This window comes from Pieris rapae, chromosome 11 (genome assembly GCF_905147795.1).
Source record: "Pieris rapae chromosome 11, ilPieRapa1.1, whole genome shotgun sequence".
In the NCBI taxonomy this organism is placed as follows: Eukaryota; Metazoa; Arthropoda; class Insecta; order Lepidoptera; family Pieridae; genus Pieris; species Pieris rapae.
The window spans coordinates 6953927-6967322 of record NC_059519.1 but is presented as its reverse complement, the minus strand read 5'-3'; the positions used below and the strand labels follow the sequence as shown (position 1 = coordinate 6967322).

The following is a 13396-nucleotide window of genomic DNA, read 5'->3' as shown; positions in this document are numbered from 1 at the left end:
TTTCTTCGCCCTACGAGCGAGTGTTCAATGCTCACGCAGAGTCCATTACTTTCGAGGCAGCACATTCGAGGATCGAACCGACAACGTTAGGGATGACATCGTACAGTGTAAGTGTAATGCCAATACTACGCGCTTTAGTTTTGACAAAGAATTACTCTAGCTATTCAAAGGGGGAACGCTGCGTCTTCGAAACCTTTCCTAAAGAGAGTCCTTTTGATAATATATTTCAGTTATTAAATTTTAACATTACTTATTGTATTGGATAATGGATTGCCGTTTGCTTCCTAATACAAAAAAAGACATACGTAAGTAGGACCAGTCAAAATCTGTTATAACGCTGAAAAGGGACTACTCATATTTGGTCGTAAAAAGCGATAGTCGTAATAGTCGACGACGTTGTTATTAAATACCTAATACAACAGATTCAGCCGCGACCTTTGATTTTGGTCATTATAACCGGTATGTTGTTTTAAACGATGTCGTCGTAAACGGTTTTGAATAAAGTTTAAATACAGAGGAAAAGATAAAAGTAATAGCACTTATCTTTTAACTTTTCAATTTTGCAAATAATTGTTATAAAACTTTTTTTAAAATTATTCGTATCTATTCTATTAAATATTCGAGATTTGACTGCTTGGCAATAGTTTCATTATTTTTATTTATATGAAGTGAATAAAAACAAGACTTGTAATCATTGTTATCATAATTTAAAGTATTTTAGGCTTTTTTAGACAATTACCTTATTAATGACCAATGACTATTAAAAAAAAATTGAAAATACCAAATATTCTTCTGATAATTAATAACATTAGCGTAATCTTAAACCAAACCAATTCCTCCACCTACAATTACGTGGATTCAGAACAAATAGTCTTACATACAAAAGACATGATGAAAAGTAATTAACTCTACGATTATATCTTCGAGGGATTCACTGTGTCAAACAGAGACGGGAGTTCCCAACTGACCCCGGTTATCACGACCAAATAATTGCGTTCTTACTGAAATAATGTAGCGCTATTATAGACTTTATGACATTACGATAAAGCCAATAATTACTCAGCAGTCTTCTTTAACACGCAGATATAATATTGCCGTCATAATACAAATGAACACTACTAAAACGCCGTGCGTTTTGTATTGAGCTTTATTTCAATGTAATAACGTTCAATTTATATGAATACTTATTTTCAAGTGGTTTGCTACGTTTGCCGTTAACATGCAATATAAACTAGACGCAATGCAAGAATCTTCACAATACAACAAGCAGCACGCTTCAAAACTTGTTAGTGACAAAGGAAGAAAGGAAAATCCAAAATGAATTTCGGAAAATTGTTCTTCTTCGTCTTCGCTTGTGTCCTGGCTTTGAGCACGGTGTCCGCGGCGCCAAAATGGAAGATTTTCAAGAAAATTGTAAGTGTTAATGTGACTATTTTTGCTCTACGCGCTTAAATTAATCTAATACTGAAAATTAACTCATTATTTTCACTGATATTAAATCAGGCGATTGGGGTAATTCTCCCAAAATTAATTTTTGTCTCCTTCAATTTAATACAATTTTAAACTTACTAATACTATTTAGCATTAGATTATCCTCTATCTCGACTTTCTGAGAACATTTATATGAAATTGTTCAGATCAATAACTCCAGTTTATTATGGTAGTTGCTCACAAATTTTATTAAATTTTCCAGGAACACATGGGTCAAAACATTCGTGATGGTCTCATCAAGGCTGGCCCTGCCGTACAAGTCGTGGGTGAAGCCGCAACCATCTACAAAGGAAAATAAAGAAACCAGAAGACCGATTCTATACCAAAAATAAAGAGTATTTACAATACGAGTGCAAGACCAAAACAGTGAACATAAGGGGAAGTCATCGATCTTCACCAAGCTCTCTCTAAAGAAATAGTTTTATAACAAAACCAAAATAAAATCAATTATAAATTTGTTAATTCGTATTAGCGGGATCACTGTTACAGTAACCATTAACAGTACTATTTACTAACCAATAATATATTGGAATTATATAACAAAGATGTAGTTATACCAGCAGTTGGTTACTGGTGGAACGGATTTGGGCCTGATACATTTTTATTTATGGTTCTTTTGTAAATGACTCTCAGTTATTGCCCCAAATACTCGAAATAATTTATTTTAATATAAGATATAGTATTATTTATAAATAAATATTTAAAATCATGTATGAATTTTAATTAACCCATCTATCTTAGTGCTAAGGTCAAACACGATCAAAAATAAAAAAAACATTAATAAACAGTATTGATTAATGCATTGTGTTTATTAAAACAATGTTATTAATTAAATTTTGTAAATGTTGTTATATATGTATCTCAGTTTGGTTTCTTCCCATAGTCTGTTTATTTCCTGACTAGTGTCATCTGGGTGAGATCTCTTGTCAGCGATAAGTTGTTCCCCAGTTTGCTGATCAGTTCGTAATATCTTACTAGGTAGAAACATCGGAACCACACACGGTCTATAATGTGAATTAGGTAATGCTTTTACAAATTGTTAGGGCTCAACGATTTGCAAAATTTGGATGGAACTTAGACCAACCGTTAATTTGATAAGTGTTTTTAGTTTATACTCCAAACAACAATTTGTTTGGATAGTTTGTATGTAATACTTTAGCTAGAATGGTAATATTCTGCAAGCGTGCCCCATCCCTGTCCTGCCCTTTGACCTCACTTACCTTTTGACCTCACAGTCGATTTGCTGCGGACACCTAAATTGGGAGGTAATATAATTTGTCCACGTGCCCTTATGCCCTGTATTAGTTCTAAGTTTTATGGATAGAGACGTTGTGATGTGGTAGGTACTCATGGTCCTGGGAGTAAAATAACCAAATAAATGTGACTAAATGTTTGCTAACATAAGAATAGTATTATTTAATAAAAGTTTACGCAAACTACAACAATATATAACGAAACCTTATCTCGCTTGTCCAAAATAGAATTTACTTAAATAGGCTTACGTATAAAATGTTCGATGGAAGTAATACATTTCATTAATGCATATTATTTATGGTAAAATAATTTTAGAACTAGTTAGTTTTTGAAGTTATACTTCCTTTGGCGCGATGGAGAAAAATGATGAGAGTGAATTTTTACGATTTGCGCGCACGACACCGGAATTCTACATCGTAAAGTTAGGTCTAGGTGGCATGAAAATCGATAACTATGTTCAAGTTGTATGTTCTAGTATTTTTATATTTAGAGCACATGTTTCGTAACAGTACAATTAAGCAGTGTGAATAAATAAATATTATTTTGGTGTTTTTAAATCAGTTATTTTAATACATTTTTTAATCACTTATTAAAATTTAATAAGTTCAATTTGCGTTTTAAATACTTAACTAGCTACATTTTTCAAAGTCAAGTACATATATAAAACTCCAATTCTAGGAAATTTGCATGGTTCTTACACACAAAAGCATCTTTTGACGTTTCTCTTATAGACATGTTTAGTGATTCTATTAATTTCCAACGAAATATCGGCTGCTATAATCCTGTAATCATTTATTTGATATCAATTATAATTATAACTACGTTATTAAAAGATACTAGAGAGGTATTGGTTAGTTGTGAAATAAAAAGTAGATTGTAATAAAATACTTGAGATTTATTTAAGTATTCATATGACACTTCTGAAGATCTAAAAGTAAACAATCGTGACCTAATTCTGTTTTTTTATGATTTTAACTCAAGTGTACTTAGCGATAATATTTATGTCCCGGTCGTAATAGGTATTTTGTTAATCTCACCGAACTAGCACGCCAGTGTGGGACGATGCCATTTTTTAATGTTATTTAAATGATAGTGATAGAATTTCTAATGATGTTAAACTATCTGTTCTCAAATCAAGGGCGTAGAACGGAAGAGAAGAATCGGCAATAAACTCTCCGCTACTCTTTTTAATCGCAAAGTTTTTTTTACACAATGTTTGTTACCATTATACCATGCAACCATTACACCATGTCCCATATGACATCTTGCGTAATCAAGAATAATAAAAATAAATTAAAAATAAAGATTAATTGTCATTTATCAGCAGGAGGTATGGTGAATTTATTTATATATCTTGCCTTGTGGCTTGTACTTAAACGAAAGTATACATACATTAGATGTATGTATACTTTACCTTTACTTAACCTACTTACTGAAAGTAACCATATGCGTTTTTTCACCATTTGTCAGCGAATAACTTAAACACAGTGGCTCTTTTTTCTCTATTGACCAGTACTATATACATTAGGAGCTCCATGCAATTTCCAAAATTTTCCATACTTTTACCTGTAATGAAAATAATTCAAACAAAAGGTCCAGGTTTGACTCTTGACGAAACAAAAATATTTTAAAACAAAGAGGATTGGAGAGGAGGATTATTAATATATTTCCATTAAATAAATGAAATGACGTGCATTGAGTCATAAACGTAGTGTAGTAGTAAATACTCCTAGTAGTTATAAATGTGTTGCTTTTTGCATCTCTAGGTCCTAGTTTACAATCATCACAAACATTTTAATTTTTGTCTCAGAAAAGTTAAATTGACATAATTTTGGTTGAATGTCTCAGCTATAATTTTTGTTAGGCGTCATTACATGTTGTCTAAATGGTATCATAATTAGAGAGAATCGGGAGATCCCTGACGACCCAGGTTATCGCGAACAAATTACTACGTTATAAGAAAATAACGCAGTGTGATTATAGACTTTAACTGATTAAAATAAAGACGATAATTACTTAGCAGTCATCATTTAGACGCAGATATAATGTTGCCGTTATAATCCAAATGTATACTACTAAAACGCCGTACAAACGGTATTCAGAGCTTTATTTCAATCAATATAACGTTCAGTTTATAATAATATTTGTTTTTAAGTGGTTTGGTACATTTGTTAACATGCAATATAAACAAGCTGCAATGCGAGAATCTTCACAATACAACAAGCAGCACGCTTTAAAACTTGTCAGCTACAAAGAAAGAAAGGAAAATCCAAAATGAATTTCGGAAAATTGTTCTTCTTCATCTTCGCTTGTGTTTTGGCTTTGAGCTCGGTGTCGGCGGCGCCAAAATGGAAGATTTTCAAGAAAATTGTAAGTTTGAATGTCACTATTTCGGCTCTAAACCTTAAACTTTATCATAATTATACTCCACATTAACTACACTACTTCAACTACATTGACATTAAGTCAGACGATTGTAGTAATTATATTTTTTCTTCGTCAATTGAATACTCTTTAGGACTTATTACAAATATATGCCAACTAGCCTACAGCTAGTCATTCTCTCGACTTTCTGTTGATATCAAATTTCTTAGGATAACGTTCATTGGATTAGTCTTTATAACAGTTTATACTTTATAGTACTCACTAAAGAATACAAATTTTCAGGAACACATGGGTCAAAACATTCGTGATGGTCTCATCAAGGCAGGCCCTGCAGTTCAAGTCGTGGGTCAAGCCGCAACCATCTATAAAGGAAAATAGAGAAACCCAAAGAATGATGCCATACCAAAAATAGGAGTTAATTACAATACGAATGCAAGACCAACACTTTGAATAGAGGTTCGGATCGAAATACTTAGATGCCTCGATCTCTTGGAACATTGAAAACAAGTTGTTTTATAACAAAACCAAATTTCTCATTTACAAGTTCTATTTTTCATATCGGCGTCATTGATTTGTAACTGATACCAATCTATTTAGTTAATAATACCTAGGATTGGAATACTTTGTAATTAAACATTCGGCGGCGGTTGCTGGTGGAACTATTTCGCCACATGTAATTATGATTATCTGTACATGCTGCCCCACATACTCGAAATAGTATATTTTAATGTAAAATAATAGTATTATTTGTAAATAAATATTTAAAATCATGTCTCGCTTTTAAATTTTCCTTTTATCAATACTAGTGTTAAGGTCCCATTTATCATATCCGAAAATTTGCGTAATAGTATCGTCACATCTTAGTTTATATATATATATATATATACTAGCGGATCCGACAGACGTTGTCCTGTCTACACGTCTTTAATTTCAAAATTTAAATTTTTAATAAGCCATTTTGATGAAAATTATTATTCAAATGTTATGACAATATCTAACGATCGAGCACATAGTCACACACGATATAACACAATGATAACAAAACTTTTTTTAAATTTCGGGACAGACTAAAATTAAAATTCGAATATTATTTAAAATTTGACACTGCGATGGTAGCGCCGTCTGTCGGATCCAATGTAAAACATACCAAAATCAACAACAACTAATAAATTGAAAATTAATTAAAAAAACATTGTCCAGCGGACAAAATTGTGAATCTAAACCATTCCCAGATCCCCTTGAACACAAACAAAAAATTTCGTCTAAATCGGTCCAGTCGTTTAGGAGGAGTTCAGTCACATACACACGCACACAAGAAATATATATATTAAGATATATATTCATTAAGAAACATTGTTGTTTAATATTTTGTGTACATTTTGGAGTCCATTATTAATTATATTATTTGTTGTTTTATGTAGGTTCAGTTTTTCCACAGTTTCTTCCACCTTCCCAAACGATCAAACAGCGGTTGATTTCCTATTTGTGTTGCCTGTTACAAATCTTTTGCTAGCTAGAAGAACTGTTGTTCTCCTATTTTCTGATTCTATTCCGCAACGCAAAGTTCAAACTAAGTAACGTATATAATTTTATTTATTAAATCACTCATGGGTTTATAGTAAACCCCGTATAGTGAAAAATAATAGTATTATGTTTAAATAAATATTTAATATCATGTCTGAATTTCAATTATTCCTATTATCCATTCTAGTACTAAGGTCACATCTAAAAATTTACTCAATAGGACCGTCAAATCCTAGTTTATAAATATTTCATATTTTGCCTCCATTAAGAATCTTTGTTATTTGATATTTTGGAGTCGGTTATGAATACCTAATAATTTATGTTGTTATAATATGTGGGTATTTTACAAACCTCAGTTAGGTAATTCATTTACCGCCCCACATGCATCTTTTATTAGCTAGAAGACCTGTTGTTAATTAATTTAATTTGTTTTTCTTGACGTTCATAAGTGTACATGTTTACCTAAATGAATAAAGATATTATGACTATGATTATGACTATGTTCTTAAATTTTCTAATCGTTTTGACCCAATATGTAACGCAGTAATGTATTAAGCCCTTTATGAATTTACGGTAAACGTTGTATACAGTGTAATCAACAAATTTAGGAATGTATACAATTTGTATCTAAACAAGGATATCATTCAAGTAATTTATTATTAATCCCTTCATGTTTGCTCTTACACAACTAAACAAACTATTCCAAATTAAATCTTCAATAAACATAATGATGATACAACAGAGTGTAATACAAACATTCATTTTACAATAATTATTACACTGAAAAGTTTACAAGTAAGTACTATCTAGATATAATTTTATTTAAAATTTCTATGATTTATAAACATGTATTTGCACGATTTAACGTTTCGGGCGCTTTGTATCCATCATTGTTACCGAGAGACTTGAAACGTCGTATTATGTAATTAATATAATGATTAAAACAAATTTTACTATATTGTCATGCACGCAAACACAATATAATAATCAAACATACCCTCACTTTTACATCATCACACAACACAACTAATTTAACTTTAAATTAAATTTAAAGTTTTTACTTATTAATTTTACTTAGTTAAATAAATTAAATCACAATTAGTCAAATGTGTTAAATAACTTTTGTTTGTTGTTCCCTTTTTTAAATCTTTTTATTGTTAAATATATCATGTATTCCATGTTTGGCTATATTCTCAGTGTATTTGTATGTCATTATGTATAATTTATGTTAGCTGTAGGAGTACTTAATAAATAAATAAAATAATAAGTTTTCAAAATATTACCGAAACGTCGATACAATACATAAAGATAAAAGAATATGTCATATTTCAAACCTGTTAATGCTTTGTTTGATTGACTCATATTGCTGGATCTATAAATTAATGAGTATTCAATATCCGGCAGAATTACGCTCGCCTAAACATTCCGAACTGGACTGTCAATGCTCTTCAGGCTGACCCAACCATTTTTACCATCTCCATCATGCGATGTCAAGCTTTTAATGATGTATATCATTAAAAGCTTACGCTTACGCATCATTAAGATACGCTTCATCACTATGGGGAACCAGCTGTCCACTTAAGTATTTCTAAACCAATTCGACTCCTATTCTTGAAGAAAAGATAGTCCCAATTCATAAAAAGGCCGGCAACGCACTTGCGAGCCCTCTGGCATTTAGAGTGTCCATAACATTCTTTAACGTCAAATGTAAATGAGAATTTAAAAAATACTAGAATTTAATATAATTTCAAAATTTATGAGAATTACTATACTCTAATGTATGTAGACAGAATTTTTGTTCTCTATAGCATGACACTAGCTATAGCTTGTTCACCACAATAACGGTCGCGCTCTCTTTTATGCTTTTTGCTGAATTATGAATATTTTTTTCTGTAATATGGAAACTAAAACTAAAAGCCCAAGGTTTGAAAAATTATATTTCGCGCATAAAACAGTACTACTACGTTCCAGTAAGTAGTAAACTGAATTTATGGGTCGTACACATGAGAATAAATTGGACTTATTGTTACACACAATTGATAAAATTTTGGTTTTCTGTCATGATGCTTTACGTATAATTTTTGCTAGGCGTCATTCTGTGGTCGAAAACATTCGTATTATAATTGAAACATGGTCGGGAGATCCCTGACGACCCAGGTTATCGCGAACAAATTAGTATGTTCTTACAAAACAATACAGCGCTATTATAGACTTTATTACAATATAATAAAGCTAAAAGTTACTCGGCAGTCAGTTCTTGGACGCAGATATAATGTTGCTGTCATAATGCAAATGAATACTACTAAACTGCCGCATATTGTTTATTGAGAGCTTTATTACAATAGCAATAAAGTTCAGTTTATATTAAAATTTGTTTTTAAGTCCTTTGCTACATTTGCCGTTAACATGCAATATAAACTAGACGCAATGCAAGAATCTTCACAATACAACAAGCAGCACGCTTCAAAACTTGTTAGTGACAAAGGAAGAAAATCCAAAATGAATTTCGGAAAATTGTTCTTCTTCGTCTTCGCTTGTGTCTTGGCTTTGAGCACGGTGTCGGCGGCGCCAAAATGGAAGATTTTCAAGAAAATTGTAAGTTTGAATGTGACTATTTCGGTTTTAAGCCCTAAACTCTATCTTATATTGCAATATAAATTTTTTCACGGACATTGAGACAAATTTATAATTTAATTCCCGTATGGACTTATTATTTATCTATGCGTACTAGCTTCAGCTCATCCTTTCCCCTCAACTTTTTAAGAATATTTATGTGAAAGGTCTTTAGACAAAGTTCATGGAATCCAGCTCCAGTTTACAATGGGAGCTGCTCATTAATAATTAATAACATTTTCAGGAACACTTCGGTCAAAACATTCGTGATGGTCTCATCAAGGCTGGCCCTGCAGTACAAGTCGTGGGTGAAGCCGCAACCATATACAAAGGAAAATAGAGAAACATATAAGACCGATGCCATACCAAAATAAGGAGTTATTTACAATATGAATGCAAGACAAGACATTGATCATATAAGTTATCCTCTTTGTTCCGATATCTTACTTTATGCTTCCATAACAAAACGAAATTTCTCATTTACGGTTTGTTTATTTCGTATCAACGGGATTACTCTGAATCCTATTTCAATAACTGTTTATTGATTAGGATTTGAATTCTATGTAGTTCAACGTGGTACCAGCGGCGGTGAATAGTAGATGTTAACTATTTTGCCCTATGAATGTACCTTTATGTTATGATTCTATTGTATAATATGGTTCTCTGTACTTACTGCCCAACATACTCAAAATAATTTATTTGTAATGTATGATAATAGTATTATTTATAAATAAACATTTATAGCCATGTCTGAATTTAATTCTTTATTTAATTTAACCCATTTATATAGTTATTCGAGTGAGTGTTATCGTACAAATCTAGGTATATTATTAAGTATGAACTTGTAATAAAATCTTTCTAGCTATACAATTTGTATCTGGCTGATTTTGGTATCATTTAAATTAAAAAAAAAATCCAAATTCAAATTAGGAAAATGTGTGATTTTTATTTAGTTTTCGTTAATTTTTTGTCAAGATGAGGGAATCTAATGAAGAAATTCGATTTAAAATTTGACTACATAAAGGTAAAAATGCAACGCAAGCCATCGCAAAAATTTGCAATGATTATGGACCTAGTGCAGTGGCTGTGAGAGGAGTACAAATTTGGTTTAAGCGTTTTCAATCCAGAAATATTGATGTCAAAAATTCACGTCGCTCTGGTCGCCCTATTACCGATAAAATGTATACCATTTTTAAAAAAGTGGAGCAATATTGGCATATCAGTAGTTATGACGTAGCTGAAGAACTGGAAATTGTCCATAAAACAGATTTGGCCCATTTGAATAAAACAGGGTCGGTACACATAAAAGTTCGATATTTGGGTACCTCACGGGCTCACTGAAAAAACCTATGTGTGAAATATTGGACTTATTGGAAATAGCTCCAGTGAGGACCAATTTACGATCTTCATACCTCTGATAAACAAAACAAAATATTGCAAATTAAATCTTAAAACAATATACTATTACACTTAATTTTGCACTAACAATTTCACTATTTAAATAAAATATTATGTGTACTACCAAATTATCGGAACTAAACACTTACGGTCGCTGCGACCTAAGTGACTTTTTACCTAGTAGCTTTGTGACTTCCAAAACAAGACAATTTATTGGGTTAGGCATTCTTCTTATTGTATTCCATGCCTACTGCTGAAAGGAAAAATCTTAAATTATAAATTATCTTAAGTTTACAAAAACGACAACGTAACATGAAGACAGTTTTTTTATTGCTCAGAGGGCAAACGGGCAGGTCGCTGACCTGTTAAATGATACCGCCCTACGAACACTCAATGCTAGAGGGCTCGCGAGTGCTTTCGATATAAAAATTAATGTATTATTTGCTTGGAAAAAGCGTGAATTTTAATACGCAACGTAGTGTCGTAGTAAAGAGTATTATTTTCTTGGTTCTGGGTTCTGGTGGGTTGGTTCTTTTCACTTCGTGTTGGTCTTCAGTTTTTTTTATATTGATTAAGTTGAAGGCGGATAACAAACTTTGTGATAATAAAACATTATTTACGGTTTTTCAGTATGCAGCGGAGGGATATCCATGCTAGTGACGAACCGAATGGGAAAAGAAAAAAAAATTTACCTCATTATATCTTTTATTTAATTTTTTCTCTTTGATAACTGCTATGTTGTGTATTTATGTGTGTGTGTTTTGTTTGTAATAAATAATGTGTGTCTATGTCTATTTTTTCACGGTACAGGATATGAAGTTACGCATTGTCACTGTACTATGTGTAAGTCTAGACTGTTTTCATATACTATTTGTTTTCTAATAAAAAAATATTATTATTACACCACTATTCAAATATGTGTTAAAACTATTTAATACCACATTCATATTAAATTGGGTTAAATATAACACTAGCTAAAACAGTCTCGTATTCAAATGTTAAGTACCTAACACACAAATGAAAAGTGAAACAGACATAATTTTGTTTCTGCTAAGATGTCACAAATATACATTTGTTTAGCGTAATTAAAACATTATGTTGGCAGTATTTGAATTACCGTTCAGAAGGAATCGGGAGTTCCCGCTCAACCCAGGTTATCACAAACAAATTATTATGTTGATGCAAAACAAGGCAGCGGTATTATAGATCTTATAACAATGACATAAAGTCTTTAATATTTCTGTGGTCGGCGATTATATGCAGATGCAACATTGCCGTCATAAAGCGAATGGATAGACTGAAACGCCGAGCATTATCTATTAACAACTTTATGCTGATTAAAATAGAGTTTAGTTTGGAACAAAAAAATATTTTTAAGTGGTTTGCTACGTTTGCCGCTGTCATGCAATATAAACTAGGAGCATCGCAAGAATCTTCACAATTCAACAAGCAGCACGCTTTACAAGTTGTTAGTGACAAAGGAAGAAAGAAAAATAAAAAATGAATTTCGGAAAATTGTTTTTGTTCGTCTTCGCATGTGTCTTGGCTTTAAGCTCGGTGTCGGCGGTGCCTAAATGGAAGATTTTCAAGAAAATTGTAAGTAATGTTTCCAAATTATTAATTTATTTTTTCGTGCCTGAAAACTTTTTTTATACAAAATATTAACAATTTAAACAATACTTGGTTGATTGTAATTTGGTATTCTGTTACAAGTGTTCTGTTTAATATAGCTCTTTCTTTTCTGGTAATTTACCAGACATTTTTGGTTTTTAAGTTTTCTTAGACCTTCAATTTTTTATTAACTATTACAATTGTTTTAATGAATATATGCAAAATCTATGAAACTTTATTTTGCACTTGTGACTATATACCAGCGTTGTCTCCATTACACTACAATTAATTGATTGCTGTAAATAATAATATTATTTACCTGATGCTAAAAATTTGCAAAAATATCTATAATTCTTGCCTTTCAACGTATCAATCTTTACTATGTAGCCTGAGTCTATGAAGCAATAGATATAGAGTAACCCTAATAAATATTATTAACGTAATCTAATAACACAATGTTGTTTCAGGAACATATGGGCCAAAACATTCGTGATGGTCTCATTAAAGCTGGTCCGGCAGTTCAGGTAGTGGGCCAAGCTGCCACCATCTATAAAGGAAAATAGAAAAGCTAGAATTTCAGCTAGAAGCCATACCATTAAGGGTTATTTGAATTAAGAATCCAAGACCAAACCTTCTGAGACAAATGTTATCAATTCAATCGGAAAAAAACTAATGTACCTATATCTGACATTACTTTAGAAAATATTAACTTTCGCAACCACCTACATTTTGTATCACTGCTCTCTTTGTTATTCCCAATAATTGACTCATAATTTGCTGGAATATAGAAAAGCCTGTATACCCATAATCATGACGAGCGATTATTCTGATGGAAATGCTGGAATTTCCTACTACCTATTATTGAAAAAGGCTTTAGGTACGCAGCAAGCCTGCAGAATGTTTAAACTATCTCTACTCTTAAGTTTGGTTATTGATTCTATTGTAATTATTTACTCTGTACTTACTGCCTCAAATACCCGAATTAATTTATTTGCTAATGTAAGATATTAGGATTATCTGGTAATAAATATTTTAAGACACGTTGGTATTTTAATTAAATGTGTATTCAACAAATGCTAGGTGCTGTTAGTACCTACAAACAAATTTACAAATAATTTAC

At 31.6% G+C, this 13396-nt stretch overlaps 1 protein-coding gene and 1 long non-coding RNA gene across 4 annotated transcripts; both read left to right on the top strand.

The window, feature by feature from the left end:
- The first annotated feature begins 1330 nt into the window (after positions 1-1330).
- On the top strand, positions 1331-5900 carry LOC110994063. Its single transcript, XR_006750508.1, has 2 exons — positions 1331-1413; positions 5413-5900. It is a non-coding gene; the product is annotated as an uncharacterized LOC110994063 (long non-coding RNA).
- Positions 5901-9071: 3171 nt separating this feature from the next.
- Positions 9072-13316, top strand: LOC110994084 (cecropin-A). Of its 3 annotated transcripts, none has more exons than XM_045630145.1 (2): positions 9072-9249; positions 12744-13316. In XM_045630145.1, the coding sequence occupies exons 1-2, from the start codon at positions 9082-9084 to the stop codon at positions 12837-12839; spliced, it is 264 nt and encodes an 87-aa protein (XP_045486101.1). In that variant the 5' UTR covers positions 9072-9081; the 3' UTR covers positions 12840-13316. The 3 variants fall into 3 exon arrangements, 2 of the variants coding, with proteins under 2 accessions (XP_045486101.1, XP_045486100.1); XM_045630144.1 differs by lacking the exon at positions 12744-13316 and adding an exon at positions 9512-10027; XR_006750507.1 differs by lacking the exon at positions 9072-9249 and adding an exon at positions 12123-12261.
- Positions 13317-13396: the final 80 nt, after the last annotated feature.

Bases quoted from the DNA above. Each gene is read 5' to 3' on its own strand.
- LOC110994084 (XM_045630145.1), top strand. From the start codon at position 9,082: ATGCAAGAATCTTCACAATACAACAAGCAGCACGCTTCAAAACTTGTT. The intron at 9,250-12,743 runs GTAAGTTTGAAT...ATGTTGTTTCAG, and splicing joins GGAAGATTTTCAAGAAAATT to GAACATATGGGCCAAAACAT.